At 41.7% G+C, this 14,567-nt stretch overlaps 1 protein-coding gene across 1 annotated transcript in view; it reads right to left on the bottom strand.

Annotated features, from left to right (window-relative positions):
* The window catches only part of C8B (complement C8 beta chain), a 39,725-nt gene extending 26,815 nt beyond the window's left edge, over nucleotides 1–12,910 (bottom strand). Inside the window, exons 1-4 of the mRNA XM_011370507.2 lie at nucleotides 12,898–12,910; nucleotides 11,106–11,248; nucleotides 4,797–4,953; nucleotides 1,637–1,778 (exon numbers count right to left, since the gene is read on the bottom strand). Coding sequence (XP_011368809.1) covers nucleotides 1,637–1,778; nucleotides 4,797–4,953; nucleotides 11,106–11,197 — 391 coding nt within the window. The 5' untranslated portion in view covers nucleotides 11,198–11,248; nucleotides 12,898–12,910. The remainder of the gene's footprint in view (nucleotides 1–1,636; nucleotides 1,779–4,796; nucleotides 4,954–11,105; nucleotides 11,249–12,897) is intronic.
* Nucleotides 12,911–14,567: the final 1,657 nt, after the last annotated feature.

Raw genomic sequence — 14,567 nt, 5'->3', positions numbered from 1 at the left:
AGGAAGTCTGGGGTTCTCTCTCTCAGGCTTGGGAGAGAGGCGGGTTTGGTGGGTCCTGCAGGTAATACTAGCTGTGTGACCTTCTATATATTACCTAACTCCCTGCCTCAATTTACCCATCTGTAAAATAGGAAAGTCATAATACCTACCCCTTAGGGTTGAGGGGAATTTAAATGAGTAAATAGAACACTACTGACTCATAATACATGCCCGATAAATGTTATTACTATAATTAGTGTTTTTTGTGGGCCAAGTGCACATTGCCGGTAAATATCTGCAGCAGAATTAGCACCCATAACTGTCTAATCACATTTTTTTCCCCCACAAAACCACACTGCCTTCAACACCATACCCATTTGGACTATAAAAATTATTGGACTAACAGTTTTAAATCATTTGCAACACTTTTGCTTCCTCTAAACTTTTTCCCCCACTTTTTCCCTTCTTATTTGTATATTCTTCAGGGATAAAGCCCATAGTACAGGTGGCCCTGTTTCCTTAGATGTGTCTGGTCACATTTAACTAATGTTCTTGGGGTGTTAAAGGCAGAAAAATAACAGTCTGGTCTTCGAACGTTCTTACAAGGCACTTAAATTAAAGCCTGCCTGAATAACCATTCTGACTTTGGTCAGAATCACGGAACACTGGCCATAATGAGTCCATGGACACACTGTAAAAAAGCCCTTCAGATTTATTGAGTGAATTTTGCATTTACAATAAGCCCTAGAAATTGTTCTAAGAATCTTTTCTTGAAAGATTCCAAAACACAGTCCACATGGATATGGTAAATGTAGAGCGTTACAACTCCCACCTGCATAATTTAGGTCAAAATACTCTTATTTTTGCCAGACACTTGGGGAAATAGAGAGGCATGTGTTTGCCTGAGTTAGCCAGATGAATGAGTAGAAAAGGCAACTGTTTACTTAATTCTGCAGCTGATAGTTATCCATTTGTGTGCCCCTTCCTTCCTCTGTCCATCCATCCATATGTTCTTTTTTACTTTCTTTCCTTTAGTCAAAAATTTTCTGACTATCTCATGCTGGACTTGGTGATGCAGAAATGCAAAAGATAGGGACTACCTCTCCTAAGATTTTTCAGAGATAAATGACACTAACCATCCTTATTTAACTATTTCAGCCTTTGCCACATTTTCTTTAGCCCCGAGCTTCTGAGCGAGCCAGCAGAGCTCACAGTCTGCAAAGAGTTTTCACATCCGTTGTGTCACCTGATGCTTATAACAAATTTGCAAGGCATTTTGATTTTATATTGAGAGAACAAACATGCAGAAATGTTAAGTGAATTCTCCTATGTTTTTAATGTCAGCAAATGTGATTTGAATTCTTAAATTTCTAATTGCAGCTCTTTCACTTACCTGCTATGTGACCTCGGACAAGTAACTTCTACAAGTCTCAAATTCTTAGTTTATAAAATGGAGACAAGAATAACATCAATTTTAAAGGATTGTTTTTATGAAGTAATACGTGTAAAAGGAGGTCAGAGATTTGAAAACAAGGAAGTTTCCTGACCTGACACATGAGCCTTATCCTGAGCACTAGGCAACGGCTGGAGCCACCACCATCACGTGCCATCACCTAATTCGCTAGCTTTTCAGTCCCACTTCTGGGCCCCTTTATACCTGTCTGCGCACACACAAAGCCTTCACATCGCACTTGACTTCTGCATGGTGCTTTGGTCTCACAGTCTTCGACTTCCTTGTCAGAGAAGTTGCATGGGTCCCCATGGAACTGAGAGGGCCGGAGCAAGGTGGCGTGTCTGTACTGGAGAAGAGAGGAACGAGGTGAGCCAAGGGCAGAGCCTCAGGACCCTTGGGAGCTGAGGGATATACTTAAGGATCTATGTTGCGATTGGCCGTTTGCCTGACTATTTCAATTAGACCTTAAGCTTTCCGAGGGCAGGGGTCTTGTCTGATCTCTGCATCCACGGTGATCAGTAAAGATTTCCTGAATGTGAGAAAAGCATGAGCCTTGGAGTCAAACAGTAGTAAGTAGATTGATGTGGCCAGTTCAATAACACAAAACCACAATCTCTCAGCTTGATTACTCCAATGGGCTGACTCAAGTATTCTAATTTACTCAGTATCTTATAAATGCAAAAGCATGCACTTGGGAGCCACAACTGACTCTGATAATTTCTAGTTATGTGATGCTGGGCAAGTTACTTAACCTCTATGATCTCAATTCATTGATCTTTAAAATGGAGATAATATTACCTAAATGTATAATTATGAAGTTTCAGTTATATATATATGAAATCTCATCTTGTCTGGTACATAGTAGACAATTTCTTGTACTTATTTTTCTTTTTCATTATTAATAAATTTTAGCAGTCAATCTTTCTGTACCTCTACCTTCTAATTTGTTTATTCCAGGAATATTGATTGAATTTCCCAAGTATTAATTGAGCCACCTAGTGGTAAAAAAAAAAGGTAGATGTTATTTATGCATTATTTTGTTGGTTTTTAATCATAATCATGTCCTCTGGCCTGCCCTCAGGTATGTCACAGACGGTGGCGGTGCCGATGGTGGCGGTGCTGATGGTGGCGGTGCCGATGGTAGGCACCACACAATGACAACACAGTGCAATGGTTGCCACAGCAGAGGAAGCACAGAGTGCTCTGTAAACTCATAGGGAGTCCCCAGTGCAAACTTGGGAGATGGGGAAATGACATCTAAGCCCAAAGGATGAGTAGAAAAGTCACGCAAACATGGAGAGCTGGCATGAGTTGGGGAGAGAAGAGCAATCCAGGCGGAGAAAATTGCTGCTCCAAAGCCGAGAGACTAGGGAGAATGTGCCTTATTCCTGGAAACAAAAAGAAATTCGTCACGGCTGGACTGAAGAGCTCAAGAGCAAGAGTGTCAAGAGATGAAGGAAGACATAGGCAGGAGCAGGTAATGCAAAGCCTTCCAGGCCTCAGTAAGGTTGGATTTAATATTTTACTATGGAGCAATGGGAAAATACTACAAGGGAAGGGAGTGGTCAGATTTGGGTGACTTCCAAATGCTAGTTGTAGTCAAGATTTTGGTGCAACAAAAGGGGGCAAAGCAGGACAGCAGCCACTTTGAAGAATGCTGTATTAACCAGTTATAGTTATTATGCACATGGGATCTGGATATCCAAAAAAGAAATATAGACAACTGTTCCCTCCTGCTGCTTTGCATTCCTGGAGGGTCTTTCTTCCTGGAAAGCAGTGGCTGGCAGGACAGGGATAAGGTCTGCAAAGATTAGTAGAAGACTAGCCCTAGGCACCAAAGAGAAAATGGATTCGAGGAGTGTGGAAATGATGGAGGAAAGACATCTCCTAATTCCAGTAGAAATGTTTTGATGAACCCCGAGCCCATGACCCTGCAGACAGCGGTGATGCCCGGCTAAGGGAACTGTGTAGCAAACTCTGAGTGAAGAGCTCTGGATAGCTGGGTGAATGGGTGACTCATGCTGAGTCTTTGTGGTTTATGGTGCAGATGAAGCAGTTATCCAGATAATTGGATCGATGTTGATAACTTCAGCAATAAAGCCTACTTTGGGAACTGAATGATACTGCTTGGCTCTCCACATTGATCCAATTAAGTGTGTAATTGTCCTGGGCCTACTTCCACAGCCTCTTTAAGGTTTTAGCCCATGGCTGGTTTGGTTTTCCAAGGAGCTGAGGAAACAATGACCATTCTCTGCCACATCTGCTATTACCAGAGCTGGAATCCTGGGTCAGCCCTCCTATGACAATGGAACCTGAAGGACAAGTACTGCAGAGACTACGTGTTTTGACTGGTAGAACACAAGACAAGAAGTGAATGGCCTGAGTTCAAGGCCTATATTTGCTGTTAGGTGAACCCAAGAACTCACTTACCTGCTCTGAGTCTCTGTTTACCTATCTGCCTGAGAGAAAATGTAATAACTATTCTTCATTCCTTACAGAAATATCAGAAAATATAATAAGATCAAAAAACACATATTTATGAAGCACCTATTATATGCCAGAAATTGACCTATACATTGAAGATATAGAATTGAATAAGCCTTTAAGAGCTCACAGTTTAATGGAAAGTTAAATAATAAATGAAAAGTAAATGATAAATGATAGAATGCAGGAGGAATAGGGAGCTATTATAACTCATAAAAGGATGTCCATCTAACTGTAAGTGGGACTGAATAATCAGGGAAGCCTTCTCAAAGGAGGTGGCCTTTGAGGAGAGTTTCAACTTCTGAGTAGGTATTAGCCAAGGAAGAAATGGGAAAGGTCATTCCTGCCTGAGAAAGCAGCATGAATAAAGGCATGGAGGAAGTGTGAACTGGTTAGACAAATACAAATGGTCAGTGTGCTGGAGTGAGGGACATTTTAAGGGGATGTAGGCCAGGTCTAGGTTATGGGGAGCCTTGAATATCATGAATTTGGACTTAATCCTAAAGGCCATGGTAGACTTTGAAGCTGGGGAAAGACATGCCAGGCTTGCATTTTGATTCATCCCTCAGGTTGCACCAGGAAAGACATTAAAAGGGCAACTTTGGAGGCAGGAAGCCTAATTAGAAAGTTGTGAATATGAGTAAGGACAGATGTGTTTTGCGGGGTGGGGGTGGGGGTGGGGGGAGTGGAACAACTGAAGAATCAAAGAAAGAATCTAATTGCTATTTGGAAGAACAGAGAAATAGAATTCATTAATTTAATCGGCCAACATTCACCGAGGTCCTACTATGTGCCAGGCACTGTCAGTGGTGCTTAGCCAGACTTGCTGAGAATTAGGGTTCCCGGAAGCCTAGAGCTCTCCCAAGGCCTGTGTACTTACCCTTTTCTTCTGACAGGGATCACACATGGTCCAGGAGGACCAGCTGGACAGTTCACAATCAATAGGCATCAACGTGACAGCCACACTCCGTGTCTGCCTACTCTTGGCAAGGCTCTCGTTGATTGCATTTGACTCAAGAGAGGGTGGCCTTTCACCTCTAAAAGGTTATCATGCAAGAAGAGAGTCAGATATCAGAAGAGAATTAAGTATACATACAATCACCTATCCATGTATTCCATGAATACATATCCGCAAAGCTATTAGTTTATCATTCAAATATAGGTTAATTCATCCAACAAATATTATTGAACAGTCAGTTAAATGGCTGACATTATGACTAGCTATGGTCAAAGAGTATTGAACTCGGATCAGAAGACAGTCCATCAGCAGCTGGTCATCTTGGTCTGGTTTTGCAACCTGCGTGAGCTTCACCTCACAAAGCTACTTCTGGGATTAAATAAGAAAATGTATGTGAGAACACTTATAAACTCTGAAGTACTATAGGTATGCAAGGAATATCACTACAGCTGGATGTATGATCTTAAATGATTCTCCCCATCTCTAAGCCTCTGTTTTATCCCCTGGACAACGAGTGGTTTGGACTAGATGGTCTTGAAGGTGCCTCTCACATTAAGAGCCTATGAAACATTTGCTGAGAAAAAAACATTTTCAGGGTACTGTGCTTTCGGAGATACAGAGAAATATAACACACAGGTTCTGCCCTCTGGAACTCAGAGTTTTTCTTAGAATAGGAAAAGAGAAACATGTCTCAGGTCTTAGCTCCTCTGGAATTTATCCAATAGGCAAGGTCTTTAAGCATACAGGCTCTATGGCCTAAGCTGTGCTTCAGGACATCACTGTGACTGCAGTGTGGAGGCCGCACAGGGGTGGGGAGAGCCTGGAGGCAGGAAAAGCAGGTACACAGCTTGTGTAGTTGTCCCAGTGAGTGATGTGAGCCTGAACTATGGTAGTGTCAGGGGAGAGAGAATGGGGAGGACAGACGAATGAGACATTTCTCAGGTGGAATGGATACACAGTGATGGGTAATTGGATGGACTGTGGGTTAGAAGTAGGTTGATGCTGGTTTCTAGTCTGAGTGTGTGGGTAGGTGGGGAACACAGAAGCAAAGGAGTTTATTGGGGGGGTTGTGGTTGGGGCATGCTGAGTCCAGGTGCCCATGGAACACCTATCTAGAGTCATATAATAAATGGTTCCTACACAGTTTTGGAACTCAGAAGAGAGATTTGTGCTAGAGACACAGATCTGATCATGAAAAGCTATGGGAGATGATACAACTGTTCTTGAAGCAGGTCAAGTATAAGCCCTTGGGGAGCATCAGCACCACCGGCAGATCAGGAGAGACTGTGCCCTGCCAGCCTAGGGATGGGGTGAGGCCAGTGAGGGCCGGGGGAGAGGCAGATGACATCACATCTACAGAGCAGTCATGCCACATGAGGCCTGCAATATGTCTAGAAGATAAGGCCACACTTTTGATGAGTTTCTGACATTCAGTGAGATATTCAGTAAAAGAGTGAATGAATGAGCATGGAATTTAATCTGTCTAGGCCTTCAATTTCCCCATGTGATATGATTTGTATATTATGATTTTTATTTTTCTTCCATCTGAAAGAGTATATAACACTGTAAGATTCTTTGTAATTTATGTTCCTTTCCCAGATGAAAAATGGTGATGATAAGAGAAAGAGCCCTAAGATTTGCTGAGCACCCAGGACGTGTCAAGCTCTGTATGAGGTATTTTACCCATGTTATCTCATTGGATCCTGACAGCAATGTTAGCAGGCAGCTATGGAGTGCTGCTACCTGGACAGATGAAGGAAATGGCCTAGAGCCTGCAGTCCTGCAGCTGATATGCAGTGGTCTTGGGGAATGAGCTGAGGTCTGTTTGACTCTAGAGTCTGTGCTATGTCCATTGTCCCTTACTGCCTGGAAGGGAACCAGGCCAGCATCCACTCCTCCAGTCTCCTCGGTATCCATGCGAGGTTCTTTTCCTCCGTGTCCAAGACTGAGTCATTATGGACAGAATCACATAGTTTCTACCATCTCAAATACATAGTATATCACTCCAGACAAGGTCATTAACAATACATTCTCACTTGGCAAAAGTCCTAAAAAGAGGATAATATTAACTACAGCAAAATCTATCTCCATGACCACCCCAGAGACAAGCAAAAATCAATTGCCTAGTAAAGTTGGATCTTTAACAAAAGGTCAAAGACTCTACTAGAAACCACAGGTGGATACTTTAAAATGGTTACTTGAGGCAGAATGCTGCACACAGAGCGGGAAGGGGGGTCGCTTCAGGATGTGCTCTTTCTACTAATTTGCCCAGGTTTGACAAAACAATATTGTCTGTGATTTGGCTTCTCCTAAGTATGTATTTTACAGCACTGCAGGGTATCTTCCTGTTTCAACTAAGAAACAGTTATATTGTGTTTTTAGCAACCATCAACCCAATTCCGGGACATAGTTGAGACTGAGTGGATTAGTAATGTGCACACACACTATTAAGAGGCACAATTATTTCTTTCTCTGAGATTTGAAAGCCTGTTAATAAGCAAATGATCACTTATGGAAGGAACTTGGTAAAAAGTAGTTATAACCAGCAGATCTCTCATTTTTGCACCCAATTTTCATTATGGAGGTGGCAGTATAAGAAGTAATCAACTGAATAAGTAGTATGTTTGCAAATTACATTGGATAAGATGTGTGTGGTTTATGAGTACTACAAAATACAAATCTGAAAGAAAGGCTAGTATTAAATTGCATCTTTAATTCCTGGAAATATCATGGAGCCAATAAAGGGCAGGGCCAGTCAGGGCCTCCGTGTTTGGTTACAACATGTGCTGTTCATGCCTATGCATTTCTACAGAAACAAACCAAATGGAAATTTAGACCAATGAGCTTGACTCCTATCATTCAGAATCCATCCTCTGTATCTTTTTAATGCTGAAAAATTAAACATACCCAAAGTACAGAAAACAAAATAATAAACACTCACGTACTCACAACCCAGGTCTGGCAATTGTTAACATTTTGGTATGCTTTCTTCAGCCTTTCTCTTTTTTTAATAAAAAAAAAATAACCTTATAAATTTGACATCTGAGTTTTATATCAGCCCTAGTTCCATTTTCCTCTTTTCCTCATCAGACAGAACTATTGTCATGAATTTGGTGTGTATCTTTCCAGTCTTTTAAAATAATTTTACATATATACATAATACATAGTATTGCTTTTGTGTGCTTCACTCATACTGTACACATTATTCGGCAACTTGCTTTTGTCAGTCAACATTGCATTTTCTGAGACCTATCCACGTTGATTTATAGAGAGATCCAGCTCCTTTGTTTTGTTTAGCTGTTCCATCATAGGACATATATTGCATTCAATTTATTCTTTTTCTTTTTGAAGGACATTTACATTTTCCCAATGTTTTGCAACTGCAAATAATGCTACAGTAAACACCCTTCTTCAAGTCCTTGGAACATATCCCCGTCTACATAAGGACTAGCAAGGATGTGCCTTTCTTTGAGGTGCATGGAACGCTGTTGCCAGCATTAGGACGTATTTCACTCGGTCCCTGTCTCCTACTCTCTTTCTAACAGGAGTCTCTGATCAAAAATAAAGGTGGATCCATCACATACAGCAGGATTAGGTCAGCAGTAAATTGTGAGCCATCAGCTTGTATAGATGGGGTGCGTCAATATGTTTTGGATTTCTTTAGAAATGCCCTGACACAACAACTTTCTTGTCACGTGCAATTTGTTAGGCAGCTGCATCCCCTTTGCAAATAGCATCCTTCCTCTTTGCTAGAAGGGGCAGCTTCTGGGTGGCAGATTTTCAATTTCTCTTCTCTCTGTCGTTTGCTGTTGTAGACATGAAATTTAAAGCAGCATCTCAAGGTAACAAATGTGCAGCCCAGAGAAATGGCGTGGGAGCCCAGCAAGTCAGATATGCAGTGCAGGTGGAGAGGGGATAATGCATGAGTGAGAAGCAGAAAGATGTAGGGATACACATGAGATCTGGAACCAGAAAAAAAAACTGGATTTGATTCTAAATTCTGTTACATATTAAGTGAGGAACCCTGTGACTGGCACATTCTCTCTCCAAATTTCACTCTCCCTCTCTGTAAACTGTAAACAATAGCACTTACCTCAAACATCTTTGAGGATTAGAGCTAAGTGCCTGGCACAGAATGGCAATAAATAAACAATAGATCTTAGGTAAACGTGATGATTATTTCATTAGTATCTAGTATCTAGTGCCTGGCACAGAATGGCAATAAATAAACAATAGATCTTAGGTAAACGTGATGATTATTTCATCTGACTTGATTACATGAGTAAATAGAAATGAAAACCTTTCTTAGCTAATATGAAGGAGGTCTCAGCATTTTCTGTTCCAGAGCTGAAGGTTATTCTTCCATTTCGTCTATGGAAATCAAATACATCTCGTGTTCGGTACTGTCCCGTGAGGATCAAGGGAAGAGGTTGGAGCACTAAACCTGGATTCAGGTAAGGGTTTGAGACTCATGAAACATGAGTGAATCTCTTCTCCTCTCTCCCAGGATCAGTTTGCTGTCCTACACAGTGCGAGTAAGCGATGATACCCAACTCATGAATCGCTAGAGGATTAAACAAGGCTTCCCAATCTACACTCTATCGACCCACTCCCATTTCCACTTTCTACCTCAGAGTAAACATCCTAAAATATAAATACGACCCTGTAGCTCCTTGGCTTAAAACCCTTCAGTGGTTCCCCACTGCCTAGAGGGTAAGGTGCAAGCTCTTTAACCGGCACTCTAGTGCTTCCTCAACGCTATCCATGATCTGACTCCTACACCATCTCATTTTTGGTAGCTCCTCACCTGGCGTGTGCTCAGGGCTATTGAAGTAGACTTGCAGCTTTAGGAACAAGCCAGGCCATCTCTTGCTTCCATACCTTTGTCTAGGAGTCTTTCTTGGCCTGGAACACCCTTCAGCCCCCTTGGCCATTTAGCAAACACGTGTTCATATGTAAAGACTCAGCTCCAGCATCATGTCTTCCAGCAGTCTTTCCAGACCCCATGCTCGGTAGAGCTGATCACTCCCTCTCTTGTTTGCCACCTGCCCACATACTATCTCTTGCAATAGTACACAGAGCATGCGCTCATGTGTTGGCTTTCTTCACAAGAAATATGAAGCTCTTTGTGTCCTATACTTCTCTGCATCCTCAGAGCCTGATAAGAGGTCTTGCACAGGAGTCAGTGCTTGGGTAGGGTTGCTATGATCCCTTGAAACCCTCCATTCCAGACACATTTCTTTGGATCCTGAATGCTTCTCTGTGTACACATAGTACACACTAGGAAGGCCTTGGCAGTTCGATTCTTCCGAGAGCCAAGTTGAAATTCTTGATAATGTAATAGCTATTATTTATTGAGAGCCTTATGGGTAATGAATACTCATCATGCTAGTCTCCGGGTGGTACCCCATGGGGCCTAAGTGCTCAACAGAGCTGAGACCAAGGATGTATCCAGTGGGTACTAGGCGTTCCTCACATTAAGTGAGAGGTTGTGCTCAGATAGCTTTATGAAATGAATAAATGGCATTAACAGTCCTTTTAACCAGGAATACTCACAAGGAGGCCTGGGGTGCCTGAGAGCTTCGGCACCTCATGGTGGGGTTTCTTATGTACCAGGAGGATCCCTGAATTGCTAAGTCACTGGCACTTCTTTCACGGGAGCCCAAGTTTGAGCTTTCACTCAGATTAAGTTTGAGCTTTGACTCAGAAATTTTCCTTAGCCTATTTGCATCTTACTAAGGAACACATACACACAAAAAAATGAAATAAATCATCTAGCATTTAACTGCTTGGAACATCTGGAGTGTGTGTGTGAGAAAGAGACCGAAACCCCCCCACCCCAAATTGGGTTGATGAGCAGGTAAAGTGTAGGTCACTCTCATACAGTAAAATCATTGATATGAATTGGCTCTCCCCCGCCCCGCCCTGCATAGAATAAATCTTTTGCATAAAGAATCACACTGAGGCTTTGTTCCGAATACATAACAAGGATCCTATTCTTTTTAGCATGACAAAATACAGTTAAACATGTCAGTTTCTTCTGAGAACTTTTGTTTAAGTCAGCTGCTTGGTTCCACAATAATTTGGAGAGAGTTGTTGATACTCTTTTATCAGATGCATGCAAATTGCTTCAAGAGATGTTCCTTATTCAATAGGCAAGCAACAAAGAGATGGTCAGCATCATATGGCTTTATATTAATGATCAGGGAATCATTTGTAACTGTCACTTACCTGGAGCCAGGCAAACTGAGACAACACAGGGCAGTACAGAGAAGAAAGAGCTCTGCTTGTATTCTCCAAACCCACATCCTAGATGTCTTCATTTTCTCTAGGTGAGAAGAGATCCAGTTGAGGCACCTAGATCCATGAAAAGCCTGTAAGGGAGTGCTACTGTTACTTTCTGTCCCCATAGTGCAAACATTTCAGCAAAGTAAACAGAACTAGTGATTGGAAATTCCTTAGACTTTGCACAGACAGAAAGTTTACCTGTGACTCTGGAAAGCAATGAAAATGAGAGAAAACTCTGCAGCTGCTTCATTTTTATTCATATGTTTAGGATTTTTAGGTAAGCAGCTGAGAGGACAGGCTGTTAGTGGAGCAATAAGAATTGTGGGCTCTAAATCCAGGCTGCCTGGGTTCAAATTCTTTCTTTGTCACTTACTAGTTTTACAACCTTGAGCAAGTTACTTTCCCTTTATGCCTCAGTTTCCTCACTTGGAAAATGAGGAGTAAGTAAGTGAACGTAAGTAAAGTGCTTAGAACAGGCCAGTGTTGAGCACTCAGGCATGTGAGCTATTACTAGGTGGAATGTAGGGTTTGGAGTCAGGCCACGTTTTGAATTCTCGTTTTGCCTTTTCTCAGCTATGTAATTTTTAGCAAGTCAGCAAGAGGCTGTCGAGCTCTAGAGCCCATCTACATGAATTCAAATTCTCTCTGTATGTTTCACTAACTGTGTGACCTGGTGCAAATTATTCATTTTTCTGGCCCCAAATTTCTTCATCTATAAAACAAGACTAACAATAGTACTCATCTCATGGTGTTGTTGTGAAGATTAGATAAATCTAAATATTTAAAGCACTTTGAACGGTGCCTGACATGTACTCTGTGCTCTCTCTATAAGTGACTGTCTCTGATTTTGTTTCCTCATAATAAAATTGTGAGAGCTATGCCTACCCATCAGAGTTGGAAGGGTCAGATGAGATAGTAAGTGTGGAAATGCTTCACAATAGGCATTATAAAAATGAGAACTATAAGAGAATAATTAACCAAATATCTGTGGTTGTTATATAATTTATGTAGAACTTCATTGTACATAGGGAGAAATAGATAGCTTCCCTGATCTTGTTGGGAAGTGAAGTGTAGTAGACAATTGGCATGAGATGGAATTAACATTTGTCTCCATTATTTGCCAGTCACCCTAAGAACCACAAGTGTAGTGGCACCTGAAAGGAGTTCAATAAACGCCTTTGCCCTTAACCTGTCACCTCTTCCACATTAAAGGTCAGAGAAACCCGCTGTCCTCTCAGGCTGAACACAGCAAAGGCTTCATTCAGCAGGTGCTGCTCATGTGTGGTGAGTCGAATTTCTTTTATTTGAGCCTAGAAGAGTGCTTCATCTTTTCACTATTCTGAAGAGTTCACTGATTATCTTGTCATTCTGTGTGGCCTCACTGTTAAACTGGATTAAAAGAAAACATCACACTAGGGCTCTCTTGAAATGGCATACTCCAAGCAAATGTTCACCTCAATACTTCTAGAAATGACTCCCAGATCACCTGTGACCAGATGTGGGATGGGTGTCTTCACACTTCTAGTTCTAGCAGGGACACAGGATGTCAGCCCTGACTCACAACGTGGAGATGGTACCTATCCTGCCTGTGCGAGAAGCACAGGAGTCTCGTGTGAAACAAGCATGGTGCAAACTCAAGACAACATGCTTAATGGCTGAGGCTCTCAAATGTACCGCCCTGAAAACCATTACTGACTTCTCAGAATCAACAAATGAAAGTCCAAACTGCACTAACCTGGCATTTATGAAACCAGTTTGCAGACTATAAGGGACCGAAAGATCATGATGGCTGGCCATCTTGTTGGTGCTGATATTGTAGGCATGGATGGGAGGCTTCTGACGAGAAAGCAGCAGGCGACTTGTGGGTGGGCTAGAAGAAAGAACACACGATAGATGTGATGTCCTTAAACAGGCTATCTAATTTCTCGAAGACTCTATTTTCTCATCTGTAAAATGAGGATAATAACTCATTAATACCCACTTTATACGGTTGTTTTGAGGTTTGAATATATAAAATATTAAACTGTTACCCTATTACCTGACACAGAATGGCGTAACCTTGAGTGCTAGCCTGCCCTCCCATCTTGCCATGTCTGCCAGAGTATTGGGCTGGGGCTGGGAATACAAATAAGGAAGAGTAGCAAGGGGGTGGAGGGAAAGCCACAGAGGGCAGTAGACCCTTCACATTAATTGTGCTGGAATCTGGAACACAAGGTCTGCTGTCAGGCCATCCTGTGTGCATTCCAGTTATCATTAGCCAGCTCCAGCATAAGGTCCCATCTCACTGCTGTCCCAAAGCATGCAGTAACCTGAACTATGACACAATTGATTGTGGTAGTTAATCATTTGTAAACAAGCAGAAAATTGTGTTTCAAGACAGATTCACGTCCTCTCTCATGTCTGCTTACATTTCAGAGAAGTCATGTCCTTATAAGTTAGGGCTCCCCTTCCACATCCTCAGTCTGATGGACTCATGGGAAAACCTGCAAATTTTAGAGGTTATACAAATAACAGTGTTATATGAATGAATCATGTGCTCTCTTACCTCCAGATTTTTTGTGCATGTTGTTCCCCCTGCCCAGAATATGTGCCACTTGGCTAACTATGATTCATTATTTACATTTCTCAAGAAAGCCTTGCCAACTGACTCTCCTGGGATTCTTTGGTTCCAGATGTCCAATAGGTCTCCTGGAATTCCAGCCTCCTAGCGCCCCCTGGTGGTTTCAGCTGCCACTCACCCGAGGTCATTCTAGGAAGATGGCAGCCTTATGCTGCATTGATAATACACATATTTTTCAAGGACAGATCTTGTTTGATCCTGACATAACCCAACAAACTGAGCATAATCTACCATGCCTCTGAGATGGGGTTCCACAACTGGTTCCACAGCTGCTAAGTAGCAAATCTTTAATCAGATACAAGTTTTTTCTTTTCTTTTTTTTTTTTGATTCGCAATCTCTTCTTTTTGTAATTCCAAGACTTTATGCTCCTGTTAGGAAGTTCTAGGACTGATTTAGGCCTAGAACAACATCACCATCCTCTGGTCTAGTTGTTCTCACTGAAGGCTGTAGCTTTCTTCTCTGACTGTAAAAGGGCTTTTAAAAATGATCATGTATCTCTAGGTCTTTAAGTTGTATGTAGGAATTAGTAGCTCTAGCTCTGTGGATTGCCTAATGGTTTGTTGTTTATACAGCTTTTGATAACTAATTTTCTAATCTTCACCTAGTTCCATAATCACAAAATCAATACCACTTGTTTTAGGTTTTCGTTATGGCAGCATTCCACTCTTGATACCTATTTTTGTATTAGTTAGCTTTTGATGCATAACAAATAATCCCCAAATTTAGTAGTTTAAAACAATAGTCGTTTTTTTTAGCTTACAATCCATTGGGTCATCAAGTAGGT

The sequence above is a fragment of the Pteropus vampyrus genome, unplaced genomic scaffold (genome assembly GCF_000151845.1).
Source record: "Pteropus vampyrus isolate Shadow unplaced genomic scaffold, Pvam_2.0 Scaffold170, whole genome shotgun sequence".
Lineage (NCBI taxonomy): Eukaryota > Metazoa > Chordata > Mammalia > Chiroptera > Pteropodidae > Pteropus > Pteropus vampyrus.
Note: the sequence above shows the minus strand (reverse complement) of the source record. Positions and strands in the feature narration are given on the sequence as shown.